General features: G+C 43.1%; 1 protein-coding gene across 17 annotated transcripts in view; it reads right to left on the minus strand.

Moving 5' to 3' along the window:
* Positions 1–22,703, minus strand: part of FGGY (FGGY carbohydrate kinase domain containing) — a 486,984-nt gene that overhangs the window by 90,775 nt on the left and 373,506 nt on the right. For 13 of the 17 annotated variants that reach the window (XM_081486695.1, XM_081486688.1, XM_081486682.1 and 10 more), the window contains 3 exons: positions 13,975–14,049; positions 7,583–7,703; positions 1,415–1,509 (listed from right to left, as the gene is read on the minus strand). In XM_081486695.1, coding sequence (XP_081342821.1) covers positions 1,415–1,509; positions 7,583–7,703; positions 13,975–14,049 — 291 coding nt within the window. The remainder of the gene's footprint in view (positions 1–1,414; positions 1,510–7,582; positions 7,704–13,974; positions 14,050–22,703) is intronic. The other 4 variants (XM_081486697.1, XM_081486693.1, XM_081486694.1 and 1 more) reach the window with 1 other exon arrangement.

Here is a 22,703-nt window from a genome sequence, read left to right on the forward strand (position 1 = left end):
TTAAAAACTCCAGTTAAAATCCACAAGCATTCATGAATGGGTTCAATTCTTTGGAAGAAATATTTCATAAGCATGAGCTTGAGAGGCTTGGACAGGATGCAGGGCATCACACTTTCAAAAATATTGGAATAAGACTCTTGCATGTGACCATTTCCAATATGTACCCTTAAATTCTGTAATCTTTCTGGATCTCTGATGCCCATATGGGTTGTGAGAGGTACCAGGAAGATTATATGAAAAGCACCTAGCATAGTTCTTGGTACAAAAGGTTACAATAAACAAAGCTCTCATTACTGAGCTACTAATGGAAAACCTGGCTTTAAGTCCCAACCTTGAGACCGTGGGCAAGTCACTTAAGCTCTCTGATGCTCAGCTGAACAAATACTTCTTCAACTTTCAGTTACAACTTCGGAGCCAGACTTCTTGGTTTTGGCATTTACTAGCTGTTTCAACGTAAGCCAAGTTATTTAACTTCTTTTGCCTCAGACTCATCAACTATAAAAGGGGGATAATAGAGCTGTTGTGGGACTGAATGTACATTCCTGATTCAGAGAAAGAGCTCATAATGTGCTCCTAATTATTATTATAGATAAACAAACAGAGTGGAGAGCAGATCACAGAACTTGTAGGAAGTCAAGTCAGGATTGACTCCAGAGCTTGTGCTCTGAGCCCTAATCCATATTGTTTCTCTACCTTTTTATAAACCTATTGTTAAACTTATTATTTTACAACTCAAAATCTCTCCGTAAAACCCATGTGTGAAATGTCTTTTGCAATTTGGTGGTAGGAAAAGCTTTGTCTCCCAAAGAGACTAATATGCTTCCTCTTTTTTGAAAATAAGAATTACGCAACTTATCATGTGTTCTTTTTTGTCTTGGCTGCCAGGAAGCTCAGAGTCAAATTGTGTGCTCCATCATTGCCATCAAGTTGTTTCCTTCTTCCTGTATCTCTGTTCCTGATTTTTTCTTTTAATTCCCTTTTACTAACATTTTCATTTGTGTCTCTTGTTGAAAGAAGCCTTGGAGGCATTTAAAAAGTGGTGGGTGGAGATGAAGGAAGCAAATAAAAATCAGAAATTCACATGAAAAATTTAAGTTTTCTACCTTACCTGTTTCACTTGCTAAAAGAAAAAAAATGGAGAAATTTAGATGAAATCATGTAAGAGCTATTTTAAAGGAGGAAAAAAAAAGAAAACCAACAGAAGAACAGAACGACTGACAGTAACGAAGGCCAAGTCAAATGAAAACTGCAATAAATATGTCTGAGGCTAGAAGTGTTTGTGCTTTCCCTGGCTGGAACCTATCATTTCTTAATTATATCCTGTGTGTGTTTTGCAAGGCATGAGCTGCTGTCAAGAGGAAGGACAGCCCCAGACAGGGGAGGGGCCATGGCCCACTCCTTGGTCCCCACATACCTGTACAGAAGCGAAATCCCCCGAGGCACAGGCCCCCAGAATAGCAGCGCCCACAAGAACAGACTCCACCTCTTGCGACAGGACCACAGGCATGCCTGCGCAGAACAAGGCCACACCTTGGTTAGGGAGCAGGGCCAGGGGAGCCAGTCAGCAGCCCCAGCAGCACAAACACCTGATGTAAAGGCAGTGGCAGGGCTCCCTCCTTGCCCCCTGCAGTTTCCAGTTCTTTAGGATTACTTTGTTCTAAAGGATTTCCCTGTCTCTGCCTGCCAGTACAGCAGACAAGGGTCCCTGGGAATACACACACACACACACACACACACACACACAACTCAGAAGACCTTTCTGCATGGATTTTCTAAGCTTCTGCTAGCTGCTACCTGCCATTTCAAGTAGTTCAACAAACTTTTCTGAAGTGCTCCACTGAGCTTATGGGAGAGAGAGATGAATCAGACTTCTCTGCTACTCAGGTCTCAAAGGGGAGATGGATGAGAAAGAGATAGAGGCCTCACATGGGGTTGGGTCTGTAACTGAGATGCATTAAGAAAAGGGAAGCGTGACAGAGGGTGTGATGAACCTTGGGGGGGCCTCCTACATCTCTCAGAGTGTAAGCGAAAGCCCTTACCAAGGCTGACAAGGCACTCCAGGACCAAGGCCACTTCTCCCACCCTGACTGGCTCCTCCTCTCCTCCCACATGATCCGGTCACCTTGCTCTTTCCTGAATCAGCTTCAGGCCATTGCCTGTGCTGTTCCTCCTGTCTGGGTCACTTCCTTCAGGATGTCCCCAGGGCAACTCCTTCCTGCAAGTCTGTGCAAACATGCCTTCCCATCGTGGCTTTCCTGACCATCTGAAGTAAAATGACAACTTACCCACAACATCCCTTATCCCCCTCAACTTCCTCAATGCCCTCCAACACTGTATTATTACTTCTCTGGTTTACTGTCTGTCTTGTCTGCTAGAACACAAGCTCCATGAGGGCAGGGGCTTTATTTTGTCCACTGCTGAATCCCTGGAATTGAGACTGGCATTGAGCACATGTAAGTGCTTATATCATGAACGAATAAATTTTTGAGATGGGGAAGGGGGTCAGAGCAGTGGAGCTCAGGACTCAGTAAGAATATGAAGGATGAGTAGGGGTCCACCAGGCAGGGAGGAACACTCCTAGCTCAAAGTGGACTTAAGATGAATAGGAATAATTTACAATTCTTCGTATTTTATACATGTGCGTATGAAATAAAACATACATAAAATATAAATATTTTTGCTAATCAGGAGATGGCAGCAAACTCCACAGAGGTAAGCTCTGTGGCCAGACCTGTAAGATCTTCCTCTACTCAAGGCATTGTTTTTCCAAAGACTGGATTTTTCTTCCTGTCTTTTCTGGGGAATACTTCCTGGACATAGCCTCCTCTGACCTCCCACCTTCTCCTAACTCATCATCCCACTCCAACGTTGGGGCCCCTTCCCCAGCTACCCTTGATGAAGGGAACAGGGGACAGAATTCTCACACATATCCCAAGGGACTTAGGAATACCAGCCCCATCCACAGGGGCAGTGCTGAAGACTTTGCTGACAAGGTGGGGTGGGGTCTCTGGGAAAAGCTCAACCTGGTTCCACTAGCCTTATGTTCTTCAGCAAGTCACTTATACACTTATAGCCTCAGTTTCCCCCTGTGTAAAATGAGGATAGTAACAGGTTTGCTGGAATTTAATGAGAAAGGGTACGTGCAGGGCTCAACACAACCCCTGACCTACGGTAAGCCCTTCAGAATGGTGGTGTTAGGATGAATCTCAATGAGGGGCGAAGGCCTTCTAGATGCACTTCACTTGGGCTGGAAAGTGGACCAGTGAGGGAAGAAAGGGGTAGATGCCCATCAGTCGTGCAGAAGGCAGGAGAGATGCCAGGCCACATGGGAGGGCTGTGTGGGCCACATCTGGAGAGAGCAGGGCAAGCTTTTGTAGAGTCCAGGGATCGTGGGGACAGGAATGTGACCTTGACCATTGCACGGGCTTTGGACTTATCACATGACATCACCCCACATGCTGCTTGCCTCCCAGCCTTCCTTTCCCTGTTAAAGCCTCACTGGTCTGAGCAAAGAAGAACTGCTCACGGCCCCTGTCCTCGGGAACGGGACTCCAGAGGGAGCTGGGGAGATCCCTGGTCAGCTCTCCAGTTTCAGCCCAAAGTACTCTGGAGTTAGGGTGCCAGGGTTTGAATTTTGGCTTCCTCCCTGTCTTAGCTGTGTGACCCCAGGTGAGTTATTTAATCTCTCTGTGCCTGTTTTCCCAGCTGCAAAATAAGGTTAAAATTCCACTGACCTCACAGAGTTGTTGTGAGAATTTACAAGCTTATTTGAGCATTTTTAATACTGTTTCGGAGTATTCTCATAAAAAACTGACCCAACTTCTATACTTAAAAAAAAGTGATATTGTAAATAAGGCACTTAAAAGAGTTTATGGCTTAGAGAAAGCACTAAACTGGGCTTCCCAGGTGGCGCTAGTAGTAAAGAACCCACTTGCCAATGCAGGAGACATAAGAGATGGGGCTTCGATCCCTGGGTTCGGAAGATCCCCTGGAGAAGGTCATGGCAACCCACTTCAGTATTCTTGCCTGGAAAATCCCAAATTCTTCATGTTTATCTTATCTGGGTCCTGGGACACTGACCTGTATGGACCATGTCTGTAGGCCCCCTGCCCTCTGATCTCATCCTTGACTGAGCTCATCTGCAGTCAGGCGGCCCCTCTTCATGCAGCCCCTCAGCCTCAGGTGGGTTACCTCCCGCTCCGGCCCCTGGAAGCCTTGGGGTGGTCAGACTGTGAGTAGACTCATGGTACTGCCTGGTGGCCGGGGTTTCCCTCAACCCTGCCCACACCTCTGTAAACAGACCCTTTATTGGACTTTTCTCCAGTTAATCCAGTATGAGTGTGTCATCTGTTCTCTGCTTGGATCTGACTCATACTGACACCAACGTTCTCTGGGTCTCCCTATCCTCTCTGGAGAGTGGTCAGAGCACAAGAGCACTTTTTCTGTTTGTAATGACCCTCTTGGCGGGACAGGATTGTTCTTCTTTACATGCTCGTGCCAAACTTGGAGAATGAATCCATGAAAGAGTAAATGATTGAAATAATGAATAAGACAGGCAGAGGGTAACCCCTACTGAAATGGCCAGAATTTTTCAAAACAAAATTTAGGAGGAACATTTAGTCCCGAGTCAGTGAGAGAAACCTATAATTACTCAGTACACACCAAGTATTTCTTGAAACCACAGTTAACTATATGCCCAGGGTACAATGAAATTCTTCTTCCTCACGTAGAGGACATTTCTCAAGTTGGCAAAATCCTGCTCTCCCTGCTTGCATGGAGCAGGAGCAGACTGTTCCCCAAATGGCAAAGACTTGCTTACAAAATATTTAACTTCTTTTTTTCTCAAATGCACCTCCTTCTTTTTGGCATGGGGCTGCCTGAAGGGAAGAAGTGAACTAACATTCATTGAACACTTATCTTAAGCTAAGCACAGAGATTGGTGCACACAAACTCATGAGTATTTATTCCTCGGCATGCTCTCTATGAGGGAAATAATATTATTTCTACCTTTCAGAAGGGGGAAATGAGGCTGAGTGGTAAAGCAATTTGCCTAAAGTCACAGAGCAAGTCCTCTGCTCCATTATTCCATACTATCTCCAATGAATCTGCCAAATTCCATTATGTTTTCACATGTATTCCTGAGAATCATGTATCAGGCCTATGGTTCTTTCTATAGCTTTGTTTGCAGGAAAACTAGAGCAATTACAATTATAAAGGCACCAAACACTCTACCTATACACCCACAGCTTGTGTACCCGTCTTTTACAGAAACAAATGCAAATGTGTTCTTTTTGCAGAGTGCTGGGTGAAGGAGAGGAAGAAGGCAGCTTTGCCTGGAATGTGAACTATTTTATCTGATGCATTAATGAGTCTAGCAGAACCCAAAGCATTTCAAGGCAGATGCACTTTGCCATCACTTGTCAATCACAGGCTTCCCCAGGCAGAGGCATTTCAGGCCAAAGAAAAGATCCCTTTGTTCAAAACTGTAACTGGTCCACAGTCAGAGAGACAAAGGGTCTAGTTTCAATCAGAATCCAAATAACGATTAACAGCCTTTTCATTTGACAGCCTAAAGGAGAACAGCTTCCAAAGTAGAACTTTCTATGAAGCCACTGCACCCCTTGCTTCTGAGTCAGCTCAAGGGTGTGAGGCCTGGAAGAGAACTCACTTTTCTAAAGGCTGCAGCCATGCTGTAGAGTCAGGGCTCGCCACCCTGCTCTCCAGCCGTTGTTTCCTATGCCCTCGGGTGATGTGTCAGCCAGGGTTGATTCTATCTCTCTTTCTGGATCCAGGTAGGAAGTCTCCGTGGCTCTTTGGAGGCTGGACGTTGGAAAGCCACTCACAGATTAGATCTGAAGTATGAATTGTATTTGAACAAGCTAGCCGACTCTGAGATAAAATGTAGTTATGGCTTTTCTCTTAGGGAAAATCATAAGGTAATCTGGGCTCCTTTTGTATGTCTTCTTTTCTGCCTCCAAATGGCCCATTTCCATAGGTTTTGGACACTTTAGGAAAGGTGGATTCATCATTAAATGGTTATAAACTGGGCAGAAAAGTTAAGAAACCTGGGTCAGCAGCATAGTGTAGGGGACATCAGGTCTGGACACACCCGGTACCATCCTAGTCCAGCACCTACCAGGTGTCTGACCTGGGACAGTCACTATAAGTCACCTCCCTGACCCTCAGTTTCCCTGTCTGTAAGACAGGGGCACCGATTTCTACCTTTTGGTGGTGTGTGCGGATTAAATGTAAATAAAGTGATTTACATTGACACACAGTAGGAGTGCAGTTGAGTGTAGTCAATTCTATACTTATTTTTACATGTTTACCCTTAGACCGTGTGCTTTTGATACTGTTTGCTGGCCTATGCTTCCATTTCCCTACCTCTAAGATGAGGCTCAGCAACAGAGTTTGATCTCACAGCGTGGAGGGGGTGGCGTTGCCCATCACATTTGGGAAAGCTCTCACCTGTGGGGATCTGCGTGGCCTGGAGCAGGGAAGGGAGAGTCTGGCAGAAAACTGAACCCCCCCATTCATCAGAGGTAGGGCGTGCAGGGGACAGGGGGCAGCAAGAGATCATGATGAATGGGGGCCAGTGAAGGGAGAATCAGATGAGACTGGAGTTGGGGCTGTGAGCAGGGTCCAATCCTTTCCCACTTCCCTCTGCTTGCCGTGCTCTGGTGCCTGGCCTCCGTGTGGTGGTGGGGAGTGGGAACATCAGTTCCCAGGAGAAGTGGGAGAGAAGGGAGCAAAAGGCACAAGGGCAGCAGGTCCAGAGGGATTGGAGCCCAGGTCAGCCACTAGGACTCAACCAGGCCTCCTATTCATGGGGCCCCTTCCATGGGGCTAAGGAGTCTGCACTATGAAGCCTGCTTGCTTTCATCTGCTCAGATCACAGAGGGATCAGCCCATTACCCAGGATTCTCTCCATCTGTGTCATGATCTCTGGTTCTGATGAGCTGAGAAGGAATCACAGAATCTTGAAATTTGAATCAGGGCTCAAATTCTCATCAGCAGCCAGACATCCGTAGCTCCCACCATAGCCAGGCTCTGTAATCTTTCTTCAAGACAGTTTGCTTATCACTTCCTCCAGTCACTTGCCCTGCACTGTTATAGATCCAAACCAGGGAAAGATCATGGTGTTTCCATAACACCCTGTGCTTTTCTCAGTCAAAGCTCTTGCTACACTAGATTTGATGTGTCTGTTTGCTGTCTGCCTTCTTCCATAGACCCTGAGCTCTCTGGGGGCAAGAATCATGTTTTCATCTCTGCATCTTCAATACTACCCAGAGTCAGGTATCAGAAGAGGTACTGTTGAGTAAATATTTGAAAATTAAGATCTGGCCCTTGCTAACTTCTCTTGTCGTATTTCTTACCATCATCCAATAGTTGGATACACACAGAAGTCATTTTCCCTGGTATGACAACAACAGTTAACTTAAGAAAAAAAATCATTTTAACATAAATGCTCCAAATAATATGGCACCCCGCCTATATCCTCCTTTTTTCTACCCTGTCTAGATCGTGGCCACATTCATGTGCTGTCAAGTCTAGGATGACCTCCTGTCCTCCTCATACTTACCAGTGATGTCCGCGTGCATTTGCACAAAAAGGGGATTCTTGCTGAGGCCACCACATAGGAAAAGGGTGCTGATCGAGTGCCCTGCTGACTCCATGGCCTCTATAATGAGGCGTGTCCCGAACTTAAAGGGAAAAATAGAAGAAAGCATAAGCATGGTAGCAAAGGGAAGTGATATAGAGCATCTACTAAGTGTTTACCCAGCAGTAGACACTGTACTTGGAGCCTGAAATATATATATTCTCTTAGAAAGTCAGGACTCAAGATTACATTGCTCATGATAACACCATGATATTAAGTTGCAGAGTGGGAATTCCCACCTGGATCTGCCTGATTCCAAAACCTTCTGAATTACTATACCATTTGTTTCTATCAGTAGTTATATAACATTGACAAAACAAGTTGACAGTGTTAACACAGTTCATTCAAATACACATATTTGATGAGTATCCATTATGGCCCAGATCCTCTATGATAAACTTTTTGGCACCAGGGGCTGATTTTGTGGAAGACAATTTTTCCACGGACTGGTGTGGGGTTGACGGTTTCTGGATGATTCTCATAAGGAGCGCGCAACCTAGATCCCTCATATGTGCAGTTCATAGCAGGATTCGTGATCCTATAAGAATCTAATGCTGTGGCTGATCTGACAGGAAAGAGAGCTCAGCTGGGAATGTGAGCAATGGGGAGCAACTATAAATACAGATGAAGCTTCGCTAGGTCACCTGCCGCTCACCTCCTGCTGTGCAACCTGGCAGGCTGGGGACATCTGCTCTATGAGTTATGGGGAATGGAGTGACTGGCAACTCTCTCCAAAAAACTCAGCTTTGAAAGATCTCTGCTGGAGATCTCTGAGTCAGTTTTCCTTCCCTAAAGAGGAACTAAAGAAGTTTGTTCCTTGGAAATGGTACCAACAAACTCAGCAGCAGAAACATGGAAAGAGGGCTCTCACTGCACAAAGAAGGTAAGCCACAAGATTTCAGACTGGCAAATGGCTAAAAGGACCTTTGTTATCACCTGAAACCAGGCAGTGGTTCTAATGAGAAGGTTTCCGGTGCCAGAATCCATTCCTCATCAGTCCTTGGTGATCTGAGATGATGCAGAAACCACATGCCCTGTTTGGCTCAAGCTTCACCGTATTTTCATTTCAGCCCTTGTGTCTTCCTGTCTTTTGAAAATGTGTTATGTTCATCCTTGTCTTGCTCAGTTCACGAAACTCAGTAAAAACTGATGCTTGACAAGAAGATACTACCATAGGGTCATCAAGGCGAATCTTAACATATAAGTCATTAGTTTTAGCTAGGGTATTAGAGTAGCTAAAAATCATTATTTCCTAGAAAGTTAAAAAACTGGAAGTCTCTAAATCATCATTTATTTGAGAGAGCATTAAAAACAAAAAGATGAACTGTGATATGACCTTAGGAGGCAGCTGCATGGTGATGTTAGAGAAAGTGGCTTTGGGAAGAAATGAGGGGGAAGGTATTTCGGTGGCATGGTAGCCCTTGAGATGTTCAGAGAGAGCAACTTTGGGGAGTGACCAAGTCCCAGGTGTGGACACGGGAAGTGGCTGAAGCAGATGGAAGACAAGGTCAAGGGAGAAAGGGAGGTTAAGGATCTGGGAGGTAAGAGATGGTACAAACACCAAGAAGGTGGGGTGTGGGCTTCACAGGTTCAGTGAAGGTGGACGGTGGTTCTGGTCAGATGGCATTCAAGTGCACAAAGGAGGAGACGACAGCTCAGCTTGAGGGCATGCAGTATCTGAGCTTCACCAAAGGAAAGGAAGAGGGTTTAGGAAATCATCAGGATGCAGAAAATCCTGATTGCTGTGGAGTAAATGATGAGGGATGGTCTTAGGGGAAACACACTGACTGAAACCACCCACCCTGGCCAGGCACCACAGTAACTATTTGTGTGAATTATTTTATGACAGGAGGTCCTAGCAAGGCACCTGGAACTGGAAGAGTTCAGGAAACGTCAAAAGGAGACACCGCATGTCCTACTACTTCCCAGAATCCTTCTTGCTGACGTGCATCTTGGCTGAGCAATGCTTGCACCACCGGGAAGGACCCTGGCCAGAATAACTGGCCAGAGACACCCCGGAAACTAATCCCATCACCATAAAACCTGAAACTGTGAGCCACATGGCAGAGCAGTTCTCCTGGGTTCCCCACCCTGCTGCTCTCCGCCCGGGTGCCCCTTCACAACAAAGTCTCTTGCTTTGTCACCATGTGTGTCTCCTTGGACAATTTATTTCCGAGTGTTAGACCCCTTTTTGAGTCCTGGAAGGGGTCCCCCTTCCCGCAATAGTGGGGACAGTTCAGGAGCAGAACCAAGCATTTCCAGCCCACAGGTCTTCAGGTTTGTTGAAGTTATTAGTGAGTCTAGTAAGAATATGGATTAGGTAAAACTTGGGCCTCCAAAGATCATCCACAGATGTAGTGTGTTAAAAAAAAGATTAAAACATTTTGTACACTATAAGACCAGATCCTGCTTATTGAATATGTCTGATTACCCCCAGATGTTCTTTCTTAAGCTTTTGGGGGCGGTCATGAACCCTCTTGAGAATATGATAAAGCCTACTGACCTCCCCAGAAAAAAGTCATATATAAAATAGTATTATAATTAATTTTAGGAGCCCTACAAATGCCCTCACATCTGCCATGGATCATTTGGTGTCTGTAGATTTCAGGTAACCTTAGTCTACTCTAGGAGAGTGAATCTGCACCTAGGAAATAAGAATGTGGCTTTTAAATTAAAAAAAAAAACCTGGGAAGGCATTCAGGCATTTTACCTACTTTTAGAATCAAATCTACACCTAACCTTTCCATGACTCAATTCTCGTTTTAAAAATGGGAATAAAACCATATTTTTCATTCGATAACTCCATGGACTGTCTAAAATGTTAACATGCTACGAAAATTTAAAATGTGGTCTTAGACTTGATGAAATAAAGAAATATCTACCTTGCAAAGTTGCTGCTGTAGACAGCATATGTAAAGCTCGCAGAACAATGTCTAGTACATGGAAGGTATTTCAAAAAGAGAGCTATTCTGGTTATTAGCTATAGGCTAAGCACTCTGCTATGGTCTTTAACATCACTTCTAATTTTATGAAAAAAAATCAAAAGCTGCATATTATTATCCCCATTTAGGATTTCCATAATTTGCTTAAAGCCATGCAATCTGCTTCGGGGGAGGGGAAGCTAACTCCTAACATGCATGGAGATGCCGTGCAAAATGGCTATTTCTGATATTTCTAAAACCAGAAACCTGGGGGCTCATGTAATTAGCAGGCCTGAGAGGAGAGTAACACAAAGCACATTCTCTGGGAAAAGGCAAGAAGCGATCAGAACAAGGGGCGCTCCCTCCAGAGGGGCTGGGATGGCCAGTCTATCCTCCGTGTGGCATTGTCAGCAGGAAATTCCCACTCAGGCTGCTGGTTAGTTACAGGGCCTTCCCTTTTGGTGACTTAGACGCCACTCTGTGTGAAACACTCCACCCTCCTTAAACGTCCCACCAAAGGGCTTTGTGCTAAAATGATTTTGTGCTCACCTTTCTGGAAAAAATGTTTTCACAGAGAAATTTAAATTAAAATTAGGCTGTTCCACTGGGAATGTACAGAACCAAATGCAAATGGAGAGACTTCAAATGCAAATAGTACTTTTAAAGGGTCTATTCTGCAAAGAAAACTATAGATGAACAGGCTATGGATAAACTGGGTGTTTGACAGGCCTTTCAATTAAGCTTGGTCAAGAGAGAATTTCACCTCACGAAGGATTTTGCATAGTCTCAAATTAACTTCACTACAATATCTCTTTAATTTCATTCTGTTCTTAGAAAATGTCAACCATAGATATTGCTATGAAGAGGAATGTGCTTAATTAACTTTATAATCAATAGGTGTAAGGGCAATATTCATAGTCAGTAAACACATTTTTTTGAACATCATGGGAAAATTTCTGGTATTAGAATGCTCATTAAAATGCACATTAAAATGCACAAATGAACTAAAAGATCAGAACACCCAGATACTTTTGCAAAACAGACTGAACTCACAATTCAATGGACTGCATAACATGGCCTTATTGAAAAATCTGTCTTCAATTGCCTTTCCTTGGTGGTGCTATAAAGGTCATTAAAACAATGGAGAGAATAAATATGATAGCTTTTAATACATGTATGACCTATTACATACAAAAGTGATTTGCCAAGTGTGTGGTATTCGGGAAAATGTAGTTGGCTTCCCCCGCCCCAGCCTTCCCCCACCCCTGGCCTGCATTATACATTCTTGGATTTCTGCTACAGTGTTCTTACCAGGAAGGGGACTCTGTGAGACCATCCTGGCCAGATTAATGATGTTTTCTAAGATGTGTCAAATCAAAACTGTTCTCGGGAATGCCTGAAGGCTTATTTCAGTCACGTAGCTTTTACAAACCGATCCAGGAGCAACATAGCATGGTGACATGGAAGAGCAAAAGACAGAGAGCAGAAGGACAGAGGTTCAGATACCGACTCTGCCATATACTAGCTGTTTGACCTTGGCGAGCAGGGTTCCCTGACTGTAAAACGAGACAAGCCCCTCTACTTATAGGGTTACTCACAGTGGGTAAGGTACCCTGTTTGGTGCCTGGCACAGGCAGTGGGCATCAGTGAGAGGGAACAGTGATGATCATCAGATGATGGTGACCCTTGGCTCATCCTGGGTGGCCTCCTTCTTCATGCCCGCCTCTTAGCAGGGACTCAGAAGGATGAGCCTCATGCAGCTCTGATATTTTCCAGGATTATTCATTTTAATGCCCGTGATTCATGCCACTATAAGACTTTCCACACATTAACATCAGAAGATAAAACTTCTCAATACACTGTGTACCCAGTCTTATTTTAGAAAGCTGTGGGTTCAAATCCCAGTTCTGCCACTTACTAGCTGTATGAAACTGAGCAAGTTAATTAACCTCACTGAGGCTTAGATTCTAATCTTCGGAATGGGGATTATAATTCCTCCCTCATAAGGTAAAGTCATATAATGTATGTAAAATATTTAGCCTACTACCTGGTACATAATATCTCAAAATATACCATTTATTATTATCATCTTTACTATAAAGCAAGATCACTAAATAATTACCTTTACTACTGATGCATATTTCTGTTCTCCATTTTTTCATCTTTTCATACTAGTCACTCTTGCCATTTTGAGAGATGTCAGAACTATCCTTTTTTTTGACCAAGTTCCCATAAATAAAGCAGGCTGACTGGTATTACTGAACTGGACAAGCTCTTAAATCAATAAGACAGTTGCTTCAGTAAGTTGTTTATAGATAAACTTGTTTATAAACTAAAAAGGATTATTTAATCGTGTTGGCCAACTCTGCTCTTTTATTGTATGTATGTGGTACCTGGGTAAACCTAAACACAAGGAAAGTACTTTAGTTGATGATATGGATATACAGAAAATATGTATGTAATTCTATTCTTTAAACCAATGAGGATATGAAAGTAGCATGTGGAGAACAGGGTAATTGAATAGCATAGCACGAATAAAAAAAAGTACTTTGCTTAAGTAGGTATATTTCTGAAAAGTAAATTATGACTCAGAATTCAGTGAACTGATTTTCCCTTCTTTTAGTCCCCAACTCCCCTTCCAGAGCAGAGCAGCTAAGCCTCACTGGATTATTGTTATTTTGGGGTTCTTACCAGCTCTGAACTCCTGAAGGCCATGACTCACTCCCTTCAAATGCACTTTCTAACATGCACATACATGCAATCTTTCATATGTTATTTCAGGGTTTAGAGCCCTCCTGTAGCTCACTCACAGATCACCTCTAGAGAATGAGTCCTTAGACAGTGATGCTTGAGCTTCTAAAAACTTGTTTTCATTTCTGATTGATCTTCAGTTTAGGAGTTCCTAACACTGAATTCTCCCCTTTCCCCCTCCCTAACCATCCAACGCTTTCATTTAAGCAGCTAATTATAAAAACAAACAGTTTCATGTTCCAAGGAAGCTTACTATTTAAAGGAACCCCAGACTGGATGCTTTTGCAAAGTGAACAATATCACATATTTTATAAATCTGCACATTCTTAACACCAACTCTTCTTAATGCACAAGTGCATGGCATCTGCTTACTTGCTTCTATTTAATTGAACTTAAAAGACAAATTAGATAAATGGTAGGTAAGATGTTCTAAGATTTTTAACTCCTTTTAGCTCTCAGCTATGTGAAGCTATTAGCAAAGCAGGTAAAGATCTTCAGAATTTCCTTCTGGACAAGCATCTATTTTTGGCAAGCTCCCTAGAATCTCTGTCACAACAGCATATGATGTATCCTGGGGGATATGTGGTCTCAACTTTATCAATAGACCTAAATTTCTTTAAAAATGGCATTCAAGTGTCTTACAGCAATGGCTTGAACTGTGGCCAGGTAGAGAATAGCAAGATCGTCGAGGTCCTGAGATAGTTTCAATCCAGTGACCTATAGGGATGAAGAGAAGAAAAGATGGAGCCATGGTTAGAGATAGTTCCCATGAAACACGCTCAGATGTGTTTTCTTGCCGAAGCAAGTTCATATGCAAATCCCCTTTTTGTAAGCTGAACGTGAAGCGACTACTAAATTGTTTAATCTCCAGACCTGGAAAAAGTATTCTTTCTTCCCCCAAAGAAAACGCCTTGCATTGCATTAGAGAAAAACAAACCAAATAGTATAAGGAGATTGTGTGTGGTTCTTCTTAGGAGATTGTGTTTGGTATTTATTAGTATGGAATGAATTAAATATCTTTCTTCTTATCTGAAAACATTATTCTTTTATTACCAACACCTATTTTCTTTGGCTTACAGAAATCAACATGTAGCACTGGCATTCTAGTAAAAGATGATCTTATTCTGAGTTCTGCTACTGTCAGAAATCAGTGGGGTATTCATAGTAAACTAACATGTCTCCTATAAATGTTATACCTACTAGGGGATAATTTAGAATCTGTGGTTTGCAAGGGAATTCCATTAAAGTCAATCCGAACCACATGCTTTTTATGGGGCATGTCAATTTCTGAGAGGTTCCAGGACAACAGGTTACTGGATTTGGGTAGTTTCAAGACTTGTTCATAGTCTCACTTTCATGTCTCCCATTTGTGAAGGTGTTCTCCTGGGACATTTCTAGAGGGTGAAGACTGCTGGTTTCTTTAAGTCTAGTCCAAAGCTGGTGGGCCTCAGTGCCACAGTTTACTTTAGATTTTCATGACAAAATTAATTTATGTAACATTGTAGACGTTCCTGAGTTCAGTGAGGTGGTGACATGCAGCCTGTACTAAAACGGGAGAGCCTAGTAGTCTACCCAGGTCCCTGTCCTTTAATCCCTCCAGCCCCATTTATCATTTTCTCTAGATTCCACCCCCGATCAGTATTAAGGCTTCAGCCTTGGCCTGTTACAGGGCACAGATATCACTCCACTACCCAAACCAGAAACCTGGGAGCACTTTCTCCTGAATTTTCTCTCCCTTCTTGTATTTAATCAGCCTCCAAGTCTTGTACATTTGAGCTCCCAAATCTATTTTGAATCCATCTCCTCTCTTCATCCTGTCAGTCACCTCCTTAATCCAGGTCCTTCAGCACATTCTTCCTGATTGCTGAAATAGCTCCTGATCAAATCTCCCTGTTTCAAATGGGGCTTGCTCCCCTCTACAAGGGAGCTAGCGCTTATTCTCAAAAGTAAACTGATCATGTGAAGAATTCTATCCCCACTGCCCTCATTCTGAAGCAGAAACACCTTCCCTGTCTTCTATGAGTGATTCTGCCCATGGTCAGTCCTGCTCTTTTCACCAGTGTCTCATCTTTTCTGTCCTCACTTAACATCCTGTGTTCTGGATGTTTTGTTTTTTTTTTTTAATGGTACTTCTTTTAAAATGTCTTGGCTGATAGCTCAGTGGGGAAAGAATTCGCCTGCAATGCAGGAGACACAGGAGGTGTGGGTTTGATCCCTGGATCAGGAAGATCCCTGGAGTAGGAAATGGCAACCCACTACAGTATTCCTGCCTGGAGAATCCCATGGACACAGGAGCCTGGCAGGCTGCATTTGGTAGGGTTGCAAAAAGTGAGACATGACTGAGCACATGGCACATGCACATGCTTATTTATTTATATTTTCACTTTTTGGCTGCATAGCCTATGGGATCTAGTTCCCTGACCAGGGGTCGAACCCACATCCCCTGTAATGGAAGCACAGAGTCTTAACCACTGGACCACCAGGGAAGTCACCCAGCTGTTCTGATTACTCATCTAAGTCTGCTAAAGTGGGTATTCCTGAATTCAGTAGAGCTACCTGCTGATAGATTTTTGGGGGTAGATTATGAAGCCACTCAGTGATAGTAATGGTGTTGATATGAACACAAAGGAGCATGGGAGGTTTGAAGGAGAAACCAGAAAGGAGCTCTTGGGGTACATATTCTCCAGCCAAGAACTCTGAAGGAACATCTCTCAGAAAGTTCTCCAGAGACCTAAATATGCAGTAAGAATGTTGGAACTAGGAGAACATGAACCATACTGATACCATAGAGGTTTATGACACAGAGAAGAAAACAGTTTGCTTAAGACAGAATCCAGAGGTTCATGGAAGCCAGAACCTAGGTGTTCTGACAGAGTCTGTGTTACTCACCACAGTATCTCCCATGCCTGCCACTGAGCCTGGCACACAACAGCACTAAGTTAACACTTGTTGAATGTCTGGCACTTCAATGCTCCTTTTTCTTTTTGCACACCATTCTCTCTTCTAACATCCTTTCCCTCTCTGTCATATACAATCATAAAAGTGAAAAAAAAGTTAAGTTGTTAGTTGCTCTGTCGTGTCCGACTCTTTGGGACACCATGGACTATAGCCCATCAGGCTCCTCTGTCCATGGAATTCTCCAGGCAAGAACACTGGAGTGGGTAGCCATTTCCTTCTCCCAGGGATCTTCTCAATCCAGGGATCAAACCTGGGTCTCCTGCAATGCAGGAAGATGCTTTACTGTCTGAGCCACCAGAAAAGACAGTATTTATCACCTCAGCCCCTCATATATTCACAGAGGTGGAGTGGGTATATCTTCTCCACACCCCAAGAAAGAAAAACACTGGACCATCACTTAAGAGTTGCTTACTCCATGTTCTTCCCCCTCTCCCAATCTACACACTTTCTCTTCCTCATCACAGAAGTGGTTTCTATGAGACTGTGGTAAAAGAAAGTAAGTTAAAGTATTAAGTTGCTCAGTCATGTCTGGCTCTTTGAAATCCCATGAACTGCAGCTTGCCAGGCTCCTTTGGAATTCTCCAGGAAAGAATAACTGGAGTGGGTAACCATTCCCTCCTCCAGGGGATCTTCCTGACTCAGGGATCAAACCCAGTTTGCAGAAAGATTCTGCGGGCAGAATCCTCATTGCAGACAGATTTCTTACAGTCTGAGCCACCTGGGAAGCCCCAAGAATACTGGTGTGGATAGCCATTCCCTTCTCCAGGGGATCTTTCTGACCCAGGAATCAAACCCGGGTCTCCAGCATTGCAGGCAGATTCTTTACCATTTGAGCCACCTGGGTTGCCATTTCCTCCTCCAGGGGATCTTCCTGACCCAGAGATTGAACTCGGGTCTCCTTCCCTGGAGGCGGATTCTTAACCACTGCACCACCTAGGAAGCAAAAGAAGTGACCCTGTAGGTTATATGGAGCCTTTGTGTGATTTAGAAAATGGTGCTCCTGCTAGGTGGACTAAATGCAAGATATTCCATTGAGAAGAGTGAATTATAAAAAGGAGCAGAGTGGACAGTCCCCTCAGCTGAACACCCTGTGTGTGCACCAGCCCCAGGGGGTGCAGTGGTCCTTGGTAAAGATCACAAGTCATAAATGGTCTTTCTTTCTCTCTTCTTCACAACTGGCCTGACCTCAACAGGTTAGGAAAAGTTATTGGGTCACAGTTTAGAGCTCTCTTCCCGAGTCAGTCCAATAGCTAGGCTACCTTTGGCCTCCTCATGGTGGCTATCAATGAGATGTGAATCAGACCATGATCCTCTACGTGGCTGGGTACGAGTCTGTCTGGCAGATCAACATCCATCCACAGGAGGGTGCTGAATGCCACATGTGGATAAACTGTGATGGAGGGTTTTGACATTTTACATAGATGCATTTTCCTATTAATTTATTAGGGCTCTGTATAATAACATTGACAATGTAACTGGTTCTGATATTCTTCTCACCCATAAGAGAGGAAGACTAAAATAACACTAGATTTAGTTTTCTTAATCCCAGCAACTATTCATGAGAACTTCCCCAAAGTATTTATATTCAAGCAAAAAGATACCATGGACCTTTCTCTAAATTCTGAGGGTCTTCAAAACTCAGAAATCATAGAGAAGAAAAGAGAAGATAGTTTCTTTTCTTCAGAAACTGAGAATGAGATGATCAAGGTAAATGAGTACTAAATTTAACTCTTGAGCTGGTTTACTAGTAGCTATGGCAAAAAAAAAGAAACATGATGGATGGCACAGCCTTTCTTTTATGACTGATAAAGCATATCATTCTTCAAAAGAGACAAGATTATTCCTGGGGAGGAATTTATTACATGGACCATCATATGGAAGGCATTCAGTATCAAAAGGGAGTAATAAGCAAGAATGGTTCTCCCATGGCTATCTCCAACATTCCCTCACCACTAACACCAGGGCCATGAGTTGAAATGTGACTCGGTGAAAGACACTTCTCTCTAAACTGTGAAATTACTATGGCCCAGGGTCCCTGCTTTCTTGACACCTAACCTGATTTGCCAATGGAGACAGCAGAAGAACAGATAATCATTTGATTCTCCCTCAAGTATCAGGCATCCCAGCCTCATCTTGACAAAAATCAAATGGCAGTCAACCCAAGATGGAACTTTCTAAGGTGTGTCTGTCACGTGGGCCACTCAGGAGGCTACAGAGGACCCTCATGGAGCTATCATGGCAAGAGGTGGCAGTGCCCTGGAAATGCCAGGGATGTCCTGGGGGAGGTACACCTTTGCAACCAGCCAGAAAGCTGGAATAGGCCAGAGGAGCCGATATGCTTGGCTGAAGGCTGAATGGCTCCATCAGTAAGAAGATATGAAAAGGAAGCGTAAGTGGAAGGAATCTGTTTATAGATGCACATGTGCCTCTTTCAAATGCTTGGGAGACAATGAAGTGAGTGGGGAAGCCACCATGGAGAGTTGCAATGGTAAGCATATTTTATTTATTTTGACTATTGTGAAATGAAGACTGTAACAGAAAACATTCATAATTAATCGTTAGAGGCATATGGTGGCCAAAGAGACATGAACTGCAATGGATAATTTCAACCTCCTAGGTACAATTGTAAAACATTTATGTAAATACTACCAGGATTTATAAAGGTGAAAGAAAGATGATATGCTTTGGAGTAAGATGTTCTCTCTAATTGACTGCAGGACAATTGTGAGTTTTGTTACCTGTCTGAGCCTCATTTTTTAAAAATCTGTAAAATAAGAATAATAATACCTCAAGGTATTTAATGATTAAATGAGTTATCATTTGCAAAGCATCTAACTTTTTCCACAAGCTGTACCAAATCAACAAGAGCTAGACACTTATAGCACTTAATAGATGTTCATACTCTTCCTTTTTCTCTTAATAAATGTTCACTTCTGTTCTTCTAAATTACATGAAGGGCTCAATTTCATTCACTAATTGGGATATAGAAATAAAAGATCTCCTGCAACGTGCTGTGGCTACTCCCAGGTTATCAGCGATGGGGACTGAAGACCAGCAGTGGTATAGGGTGGGGAAGGCAGAGCAGAAAGAGTGCTGGGCGTCAGCATCAGGACCATGTGAGAATGGTCTGGACGTCTAGGAGTGTGGAGAAGCAGTGTGCCCCTGATGAGCGCCCAGCAATAGGACAGTGGAAGACTCACTTTCAAGGACTTCTTGGAGAAGCCTTAGTCCTTATCAACCTACACACTTCCATTCATTCTATGAAAGGAAAGACACATGATCTTCACCCTGGACTTCAGCTGAAATCCTGTTGCCCCTAGGCAGCTGTGTGAACTTGGGCTTATCTCTTAACTCTTTCCTGGGATTTGAATTAAAGGCAGATTTCCTGTGATTCAACTTCTAGTTACTGAACTTTTGGTGGGGGCCCAGCAATCTGCATTTTTAGCAAGGCCTGACTGAACGATAAATTGTAGAAATGATTGCCCTAAACCTTGGTTATGTCAATTATCGATCCATAGGTCATGGAGTAGTTGAGATTATAAACAAAGGTCTATTAGTAATTTAGTTAGCTAAGTTTTTCCCTTCTTAGTTGTTCAAAAAATTAAGTGATTATGTATATTGATAAGAAAAAAAATGCTTAGAAATAGATCTCGAGGGGTTTCTAAAGATTATGAAAGATAAGGAAATGAGATTCTCTGTCATAAGATTTTCTAGGGTCATCAGAGCTTGATGGAGTATCCAAGGCTCAAGGGAATTGACTGAAAGCTTTTCAGAACACAAAGGAACAAAAAACGCTCTGCTTGTTCAGTCAATAATGAAGGAGAAGCTGATGGGCGTATAGCAAGGAAATAAGGAGGATCAGAGAAAGATTTCTGGTAAACCTCTGGAGAGAGGCCAGAGATTGGAAAACAGGTCTCAGATAGTCAGCAGCCTGGAAGAGAAAGGGAGATAAAATTTCCCCCAAATATTTATAGGTTATCAGTATTGGGGATGGAGACCAACACTTGGCATTGCCAAAAACTCACCCAGAAATGGGAAATGCATATAAATGTATTAACACAATGTGAAAGGCCAAATTTAGGTTAACATCCCCTGACTACCCTATCAAACACTAATTTGGGCACTGCTGTAAAGGGCCTTTGCAGATGGAACTGGTTACTAGCCAGTTGATCTTAAAATAGGGAGATTACCCTGGATTATCCATTTGGGCCCAATGTAATCCTGTGAGCTATTAAAAGCAGAAGAGGAAGACAGAAGAGTCAGTCAAGAGATACAGTAGAATAATGCAGGAGAGACGAGGTAGAAGTGGAAATTAGAGAGATTCAAAGCATGGGAAGGATTGATCTGCCATTGCTGGCTCTAAAGATGGAGAAAGAGGACGATGAGCCAAGGAATTCATGTGGCTTCTCGAAGCTGAGGATCCCTAGCTGACAACTATGTTGGAAATAGGCACCTCTATCTTACAGCTGCACAGAGCTGAATTTGGCCAACAACTTGAAGGATTTGATAGCAGGTTATTCCCAGATCCTCCAGATAAAAGCCCTCAGTTCTGGTCTTGTGAAGACAGGAGCAGAGAAACCAGTTGGGCCAGCCTGGGCTTCTGACCTACATAACTGTGAGATAATAAATTTAAGACTTGAACTTCCCTTGTGGACCAGTGGTTAAGAATCTGCGTGGCAATGCAGGAGACAAGGGTTTGATACGTTGTCTGGAAAGATTCCACATACCATGGAGCAACTAAGCCTGTGCACCTCAACCACTGAGGCCTGTGCACCCTCGACAAGAGAAGCCACCACCATGAGAAGCCTGAACACCACAACAAAGAGTAGCCCCCATTCGCAACAACTAGAGAAAGTGTGTGCATAACAACGAAGACCCAGCAGAGCCAAAATCAAATAAATAATTTAAAAATAAATATAAAAAAATTCATTTAAGGCACTAAGCTTGTGGTAATTTATTACAGAAGCAATGGACAACTAATACACATATGACGACTGGACGATGGACTAACATTCTCCTTCACAGCCTATTCTGTTGGTGAACTCTATACTACGAACACTAGTCCATTTGCTGTTTCCCAGATGTACCAGGTGGAGTAGGAAATGGCAATGCACTCCAGTATTCTTGCCTGGAGAATTCCATGGACAGAGGAGCCTGGCAGGCTATGGTTCATAGGGCCGCAAAGAGTTGGACATGACTGAAGCGACTTAGCAGGGCACAGCACAGATGCACCAGGTACTTCACACCTTCATCTGCCTTGCTTCTGATGTGCTAAATCTAAGTCTAAAAAATCTAAATCTAAAATAATCATATATTTTAATATGCACTTGTATCAGTATAAACAAGGCTGTTTCGGTCAACAGTCCTGGTTCACATTTGCTGTCATACAACCCTGTCTTGGATTTACACACAACTTGGATCCCATCCTGGGTCCTCTGGCCTTAATTATTTCCCATTATTCATCTCTTAGGTCTTCCTGGCAGATTTCCACCTGATTTACTCCTCAATCTTTCATCATTATACACTATCTTAAGAAAGGATCTTGTTCACAATCCACACTACCCCCTAGCCCCAGTTTTATTTGTCATTTGGTGTATACAGGGAAGATAGAAAACACTAAGAAAAGACTGATTCTATACTGCAATTGTTTAAAAAATCACTGAACTGAGGGAGAAATATTTCAGACATATTGAAAACAGAGCAAAAGGAATGCCAAAAATACAAAGATCTAATTTTTCATTTGAGAATGTCAGTGACCTCGGTTTGAACTGACTGGGTTCTACTACTACTTCTGGTCTTTTCTTCCCTGAGTGAATTACTTAGACTCTCTGCCCCTTAATTTCTCTACTCTTTTCAATGCAGTAATAATACTGTCTTGCAGGGTTATAAAGAAAGTTGGTGATGATGCTTGGAAGGAATCTATCATGGTGCTTAGTAGGTCATGATTCCTGAAAAAAACAGCACCTATTACAAATCATCATACTAGCTGGTAAATTAGTTGCTTTAATTAAAAAAAAAAAATACATTATCCGAAAACCAGTTAAATGATACTGAGGATATTAAACTTCATTATAGGAGTCAACTTTTCATAGGCAAAAACAATATGTGAAAGAATGGTACATAAAACAATATTAAATCAGAACAAAAAAAATCAATAAACTCATGTCAAAGAGTCCACGTGTTTCCAAGGCTTACAAATATGTCACTCAAACACTGCTTAATTGGCCCATGAGCTTCCAACAAGATCATCCATCTCCCAATCAGAGGAAGCCACAGGGATACAGCCTCTGGCTTCTCCTGAGCTCCTGCACACACTCATCAGAAGTGCTGACTCCCCCACATCTGACTCTGTTTAGCGATGTCCGTCTCTAGCTGGGAGTCAGTCCTCTGGGAACTGGCTAAGATCTCATGGC

Source organism: Giraffa tippelskirchi, chromosome 5 (genome assembly GCF_054371585.1).
Source record: "Giraffa tippelskirchi isolate mGirTip1 chromosome 5, T2T-mGirTip1v1.2.pri, whole genome shotgun sequence".
NCBI classification, from domain to species: domain Eukaryota; kingdom Metazoa; phylum Chordata; class Mammalia; order Artiodactyla; family Giraffidae; genus Giraffa; species Giraffa tippelskirchi.